The sequence below is a fragment of the Octodon degus genome, unplaced genomic scaffold, assembly GCF_000260255.1.
Source record: "Octodon degus isolate 3935 unplaced genomic scaffold, OctDeg1.0 scaffold00018, whole genome shotgun sequence".
Classification (NCBI taxonomy): Eukaryota; Metazoa; Chordata; class Mammalia; order Rodentia; family Octodontidae; genus Octodon; species Octodon degus.
This window is the reverse complement of record NW_004524594.1, coordinates 11,717,705-11,726,046: the sequence shown is the minus strand read 5'-3', so window position 1 is coordinate 11,726,046 and position 8,342 is coordinate 11,717,705. Positions and strand designations below refer to the sequence as shown.

Below are 8,342 nucleotides of genomic sequence, written 5' to 3'. Positions count from 1 at the left end.
GAGAACCCCCTTTCCGAAGGGGAGCTGGCACTGTGGGGATGTCCACGGCTCTCTGAAGACTTGCTCATTGTGGCTAGCCCGGGAGGTCTCATCTCGCTCTCGAGGTCGCTGGAGCTGGTTTTAGATACACTATTATGTAGATGTTGGATTATCTGCTTTAATACTCTATCATTCTAGTGGAACCTCCTCACATTAGAATTTGCTGGAATAGAAATCGTGCTACCAATATTCAGGACAGTAGAAAAATTAACAAAAGCATTCTGCAGATGCCTATATATTTTTATAGATAAATTACATAATTCCTTCATAATGCTATCTGGTGTGGATCTGATTACACAGTTGTACCTAGCTGCAAAGGAGTCCACATAAAGCAAACTTTCAGCAGTTTGCATTATTATCCCTAACAATATTGTGGTTCTGATCTAAGAGGAAAAGAGAAATGATGTTAGGAACACCGAATGGGTCTTGGTATTATTCTTGCTTAGAACAGGGGGAATATGTGAGAATTAGGTACAGCAAATGTGCTAAGCCTTGCTTGTGATGAGAAAGACAAGGAGGACTGAATGCAATTACTGGCAATCTGACAATCCATAAGATTAGGAAATATGCTGAGCTGGATGCAGGGTGGAAAAGAGAGAAGGTATATTGGGAAAAGCCTAGATGGCTGCTTAACTGAATTGAAGTGGGGGAATTAGGTACACTTAATTCCCTCACAACTATGTATGAAAAGGGGATTCCTCTTAGCTTGACACATGGTCCTTTGTGAGTCACTTGGATATTTTCTATGAGTATTTATCCTTGTGTGAACTCATCTCATTTTTGAGTGATCAGGAAAGGGACTAGCTTTAGCATCCATACCTAGACACTGGACACAGGGGGAAAACATATTTTAAAAAACTAATGATAGACTAAAAATTCTCACGCAAAAATGTTGCCATGGAGAAATAAAGAGTATGATCAAACATATCAGTAGGAATAAAAATAACATGGTGATGTAATTGCATCTAGACAATAAAGATATGAAAGTTAGATGCTGTAAGCAGACATGAGAGACAGGGAAAAAAATAAGCTCTACAGTTGGAATAAAGTGGCACTGAAAGTGGTACACATGGCTGAAAATAAGGTAAGGATAAGAAAAATGTAATTGGCCTGAACGCTTTTTAATTTTTTAAAGAGAATACAAAATAGTAATAAAAATTAGAAATGAGCAAAATAGTATGAATTCAACAGTATTTGTTGTATTGCATGGTGTTGTCTTCAATTTAGTTGTTCAGATTACCAGATATATTCATGCAAAATTGGAAAAAGAAAGAAAAAAAAAGAAGAAAAAATATAAGAAACTAAGAAGAGAGAAAGAGAAAGAGGAAAAAATGAAAAAAAGAAGACAAAACATGAAACATTCACTGCTCCTTTCCTTAGACCAGCAGCAGTGCACAGTGCAGTTGTCCAAGGTATCCTGCATACATGCATAGATATATCTCTTTCCCCATTCCCCCTCCTTTCTAACATTCTAAAAAGATAAGGGAAAGCAAAAACAGATAGAGAAGACAGTCCTGATAAGTTTAGAATACTGTATCATAATAAGAGACAATGATGAAGGTAACCCAACTGAAAGAAACTGAACTGTTGCTTAAGGATACAGATTAAAAAAGCTGTCCAGAAATAAAAGAAAGCTTGAATCTGTAAATTAAAAGGTCATATCATATTTTTGAAAAAGATGGTCTTAAGTAAAGTAAAAGCAAGGCATAGATTATTAAGTGGTGGGCTACGTTCTATATAATAAATGAGTAGCTGAAGATCAATGAAATCTACAAGAACTATCAACTGTGTTTGTTTTAGGAAACATATATTTTTTTCTCAACAGAGACTGCTAATTTCTTGCTAAGTATTCAAACTGTCTCCGAATTTCAAAATGCTGATTTTATCACCTGGTGGTACCATTCTGCAATTTGCCAACTCTTTTTCAGTTTAAGACCATGGTCTCAACAAGGGCTATTGCTCTCATACCCTTTGGTATATTTGATGATGTCTGAACACAGTTTTAGCTGCCAAAACACTTTTAGCTGTGTTTTATGGTTCCTGGTGACACGCTAGCAGGACTTCCGCTAAATGCCTTGGGATGTGAAGGACAGCTTCCATAGCAAAGAATGATCAATTATAAAATGATCTTGGTGCTGAGGTTGAAAAACCCTGGCTTAAATTATGAACGAGGAGCTGTCAAAAGAAATAATGTGTGGATCTTCTTGGGATTCACCTAACTCAGAACAAAAGAAGCATGGCCTTCTTCCTCCATCTTTCATTCTGCACCTTAGAACATGGATGTGAGATCTAAGTTTGATCAGGCAAGATGGACTATAAAGGAAAGAGAAATGCTTTAAGTATAGTGGAATGGAGAACTGGAAGAGCCTAGGTTCCTGGGACATTTTTCCCTTCTTTGCTTTATGCAGTAACTCATGAATTGTTTTTGCATGCTTATGCTGGGTTTATGGGGCTTTGCAGTCAGTTGTGAACTTTTACCTGAGTGAGATGGGAAACCATTAGAGAATTTTAAGCTGAAGAAGGATGCAAACTGGCTTTGCATTTTAAAGGATCACTCTGGCGATTGAGATTTACTCAGTTGGGAGTTGGATGGAGAGGGAGCAACCAGGGAAAATTATTACAAATAGTCATGTAATCAACAATGACAACTTAGATTAAATAACATCGTGAAAGTCATGATAACTGATCTGATTCTGGAATACTTGTATGGCAATAGGGTTGATCTGCTTATAGATTGAGCAGACAATCTTAGAGCTAGAAAGCATCAGTGGTGATGTCAAGGTTTTGGCTAGAGTGTAGGAAGGATGGAGTGCCACATATTGAAGTGGTTAACTGCTGTAGGGGGAAAATTGATTTTGAAAAGTTTATTAGAAATTCTCATTAGACATATGCTTTCTTGTTTGTTGAACTACTGGAAATCACTGTTTTGACCTATAAAAATGACAATCTTATAAGCGCTCACCTGTATAAGTTTGCAGTTCAAAAGGGAATTCTGAGCTGGGCTTATACATTCTGCGCTATCTGCAGCACAGAGATTCCCTTAAACTTTGTCAGACTGTGTTATCTTCCAGGCTATAGGCATAGATAAGTCCCTGTTAAACACAAGGTAAAATGTTGATAGAATTGCTTTTTACCAGACTGGGAAAACATTTTGTAGAAATATCTTCCTCAAACCTGAGAGAGAATGAGAATTTTGCATCTGTGGGCAATATCAAAATTTGGTACTGCTGGTTACCTTGCCCTGGGGGAGAGGGGACACTGCTCTGGGCTTGACAAGCCACACAAACTAGTGTCCGATTGGCAAAAATGTGACCAACAGTGGATTTGTTTCAATTCATTTGTTTTCTGGGCAGAGGAAAACACTTCTCTTTTTAATTCCTCTCCTCTCTATCTTTCAGCATTTAAAACTTCTTTACTGAATACTAAAGTATACAGGGAAACATTTACTGGTCATAAGGAAAGAGCTCAGTGAATATTCACTAAATACATATGAAAGTATAATCCAAATCAAAATTATAATACTGCTCATTACAGTAGCAGCAACTTCCCTCATAAGTGCTCACTCATTACGGTCACTCCAAACACAATTTCCACTCTAATACCATGAAAATGCATTTTTCCAAAGTATAAATTCTGCTACTCATGGATGTTTGGAGTTCTTCTGTTGTTGGCAGCTGTGAATAATTCTCTTATGATGGTTCTTATTCATGTGTTTTGATGAATGTTTGTCTTTACTTTTGCTGTAATCTATGTGGGGGTGGAATTTCTGGATCAGAAGAAATACATGTGTTTGGGTTGAGTAAGTACAGGCCTTCTGGATGCTCCATTCTTCTGTCAACACTTAGCATTGTCTGTCTTTCATTTCAGCCAGGTCATAGTTCTGGATTCCATTTTTTAACAACGAATGGAACCCAGCATTTCTGTGTGCGTATCCTAGCCATTTTGAAACCCTCTTTTGTGAAGTGCCTGTTTATTTTTCTAAGGTTTCTATTCAGTTAATTTCCCTTCTTTGTATTCTTTATAAATTCTAGATGTGAGACCTTTTGAGGATATGTGTTTGACATATTTTTTTTTTAATCAGTGGAGTGTTTTTTATTTTAAAAGATCTTTTACTTATTTATGGATTTGGTACAGGGTCTTGCTGCACAACTCAAACTTGTCATGATCTTCCTATCTCAGCCTCCCCAGAGACAGGATACAGGTGTGTGTCACCATGCCAGGTTGTAGTGGCTGGCTCAGCAGGCCCAGGGTTCCGGGGCTGGAATGGCATGTAGTACCAGTGATCAAACCCCAGTCCTTGTCCTTGCCACTCAGGTGCTTAGGCCGCCGAACTATCTCCACAATGGCATATTTTTGATCAGCAGATTGACTTTCTTTTACTTTTTTATTTTAAAGAGTAAGAAAACTTAAACAAATGACAGGAACAAGACAAAAGAAAAAGCAACATAGAACAGTAAAAATGGTTCAAAATTTCAAAACAAGAACAGAAAATTAATGATGGCTGCTGTATTACATATTGCCATTCTCAGATTTGTTTCTCAGATGACCAGATATAGGCATGCCATATTTCAAACAAGTAGCAATATTTTTTAAAAAAGTAATGGCATCCAGTTTATTAAAATTTTCTCCTGTGTTTAGTGTAGTTTAGACTCGTTTGAGAGTCATTTATTTTCCTCAAGATAGTGAAGCTATTGTTCTTTGTTTTCTTTGAAAAGATGTAGTTTACCTTTTATATCTTTATCTACAACCTATTTTAAATTGATTTTTGTAGGCACTGGGTACTGAGCTCAGGGGCACATGCATGCTAAACATGTCTTCTATCACTGAGCTATACCTCCAGCCCTACAATTGATTTTTGTGTTCAGTGAGTGCTATGATCTAAGCTTCAATTTTTTTTTCTTTTAAAATATCCAATGTTCTGAACATAAATTTTTTGAACAATTACATTCATATTGTATCTTCTTTGTCATAAATTGGCTGTAGACATGGAATCTGTTGCTATATTCCATTCTTTTGCACTCTCTTTTTTAATGTATTTAATACAAGGTCTACAGGGTGTACTATACAGATCAGGCGCATAGTGATTCTCCTGTTTTCAGCATCCAAAGCACTGGGATTACAGGCGTGCACAAACACTCCCAATCTCAGTTGCCTGGTCAGTGTGATCCAGGGGCAGGACTGGCATGGCACACCGAGAATCAAACCCTAGTCCCTGTGTCTGCCTAAGCAGGCACTTTAGTCCGCTGAGCTACCTGGCCAGCCTTTCTATTACATTCTTTTTTATCCTTGTGCCTACATATTTCTTTTAATCATGGAATCCTCGTAATATCCTGGTTTGAAGTTCTCTCACTCTGTCTTCTATCATTGTCCTGGACTATCCCTGGCCCTTTATTTTCCATGTACATTTAACATGTATATGAGAATTCCTTAAGCGAGTACTGCTAAGGTTTAGGATTTGATATGAACTGGACCAAATGTTGAGATCAATTTATGGAAAATTGCCAGATTTATGTTTTTGAATCATGTAACGCATGAACCTGGCATATCCACTGATTTGGCAGCTTTCTCTAAAGAAGTCTTCCATGCTTTTTGTTAGATCTACTGCTTGGCATTCAGTTCTTTGCACATTTAGGTAAATATGTGAGAATTTCATTTTCTTTCTCTTGATCTATCTCCTCTACAGACCCTGGAGCCTCAAAGAGTAGAGATTCATTCTTCTATTTCTTACAAAGTGGCAGGAAGAAAAGGTGAGAGAGAGAAAGATAGAAAGCACTTTACTCAGCAAGATAAAATCTAGAGCAATTTGGAAATTGGACTGAAATGGTTCAGGCTTGTAAGAGGGCACTTGAAACATCTCCACAATGACTATGACCCACAATGTTCCGGACTCGATGGGTGCCTCTGACATAGTGCCAGGTCATTTAATAGAGCTGATTGGTTGTGTTACAAAAGACAAAGTGACTTTTTAGAACTTCTTTTACTTGATGACCATTTGTGAAAACCTTTTTGGTACGATTTTCACTGCTGCCTCCTTTCTGCTTGAATTCTTCCACAAACTCACAAGATCAGAGTTTCATCCTGTGAGTGGGGTAATTTCAGTTTCAGAGACAAATGCTACTGCCCCTTGGCAGAAACTGGGGCCCTACTCAGCTTCACAGAGATAACCATTAAGAGAGAGGGAGGCTTTGCCCTCTATTCTCTTTCTTTCCTCCAGCCAGTTAATTATTAAGTTGTCAGCTAAAAACGGTGATTTATACTCATCTGTTCCTTTAAATACAAATATACCCTCAGACTTCAGGAGCTGAACCTTATTATTCCTCAGCAGATTGCCTGTGCAAATGTTACCCAATAGGGAACCACCAAGATGTTTCATGCACTTTCCTAGGAGACTTGAGAAAAGGTGCTCCCTTAGCGCTGACACAATAGATAGTTTCCCATGATACTGAGTCAGTCCTTTTTTGGCTCATGAGTGTAGTTGTTACATTAGGTTTTGCTTCCTAGCATCTGGTCCCTTTTCCTGAAGTAGTACTGAATGTTTGTAGTGCAGAACCACTCCCTTTTACTTTGAAATCTTTTTTTTTTTTTTTCATGGCATTGACTGCAGCTCTGCAAGGAGGTGTTGAAAATTGGTCTGTTAACTCAGCAAAATATTCCAAAAGAGTCCAGTAATCCATAATAGTATTGGGTCTTCCGCTTGACTGGCAGTGTCAGAAATTGCTGACCTATAATATTCAAATGATGGAACTAAACAACAAAGGGGATATATAAATGAATGTCCATTTTGTATCTGTGTTCAAAAATGGTTAGGATAGATATATAGTTACATTCTCTTAATGAATAGAGGGATTTGTTGTCATAGTGTTTGTAAATAGGATATCATGTCTGCATCTTGTACAGCAATTAACCACTAGGAAGACAGTATGCAATATGTTAATTATTGAAACTATCCTACCAAAAAAATAAAATAAAAAGAGGAGACAAAGAAAAAAAAAGAAAAGAAAAAAGAAAATTGGTCTGAAGTAGCCACACTACTTGAAGATCTGGATTCTCTTAAGCTAGTGATTTTCTTCAGGAGTTGGTGTCCTCATCCATTTTGTGTCTCTATAACAGAATGTCTGTGGCTCCATCATTTATAATAATCAGAAATTTATTCTAATGATTCATGATTCTAATGATTCTGCAGGCTGGAAAAATCCAATATTAAAGTGTAAGCATCGTTTTGGAAAATACCCAGAAAAAGAAGCTGGGCCAAATGGGATACTAATTCTATTTTTAAGGAATCCCCACACTGATTTCTGCAATGATTTCACCATCCTATACTCCCACCAACAGTAGAGAAGTGTTCCTTTTCCCCATAGCCACTCCAACATTTGCTATTGGTTAAGTTCTGAATGATCGCCATTCTTTCTGGAGTGAGATGAAATCTCAGTGTTGTTTTAGTTTGCATTTCTAAAATTATCAATGATGTTGAATATTTTTTCATATATTTATTTGCCATTTGTGCTTCTTCATTTGAGAAGTGTGTATTCATCTCACATGCCCATTTTACAGGGATATATGTGCACCAAAGTTTATTGCAACACAATTTGTTATAGATAAATCTTGGAAACAACCCAAATGTCCATTAACCAAGGAATGGATTAAAAAAAGATGTGTTATTTTTATACAATGGAGAACTACCCAGCCATAAAGAAGGATAAACTTGAGACTTTTAAACTTGAGACTATACTCATAAGTGAAGTAAATCAGACTCACATGTGTAAACATCTTATTGTATCCCTAGTGTAAGAAGTTGGAAGAGTAAATAAGATCCAAAATGCACAATAGAAAGGAAGGAGAACTGGGATGGGAGAGAGAAGACAAGAAGGAAGGGAAAGGAAAAATAAATAGATAAAGAAGATAGTTAAAACAGTTATACTATTATTAGCTCATTGCTAAGAAATGTTTGTTCTTATATTACTTTGTCAGGTTTCCATATGCATTAACTTTTAATCTGAGCAACTACTTTGAAGGTAGAACTATGAAATGTATTAATCATTGTTACTCCCCTATTGCCTTGTTTTGATATTTTGTCTCATTGTTTTTATTATGTTTTCATTTTAAAATAAAGTATAAGGACCTTCTTACAGTGTCATTGTATGGTGGAAGATGGGGTTTGAAATGGGGAGAGAGAGAGAGAGAGAGAGAGAGAGAGAGAGAGAGAGAGAGAGAGAGAGGGGGGGGGGAGAGGAAGGGAAGGGTGGGGGGGGGAGAGGAGAGAAAAGAAGAGAAGGGGGCTCATCTTTTTGTAAGTGTCTCAGTTA

The 8,342-nt window shown here is 37.1% G+C and overlaps 1 protein-coding gene across 1 annotated transcript in view; it reads right to left on the bottom strand.

The window, feature by feature from the left end:
* LOC101570210 (condensin complex subunit 2-like) overlaps positions 1–92 on the bottom strand; it is a 50,712-nt gene extending 50,620 nt beyond the window's left edge. Inside the window, exon 1 of the mRNA XM_012513770.1 lies at positions 7–92. Within this exon, the coding sequence (XP_012369224.1) occupies positions 7–92 (86 nt within the window). The remainder of the gene's footprint in view (positions 1–6) is intronic.
* Positions 93–8,342: the final 8,250 nt, after the last annotated feature.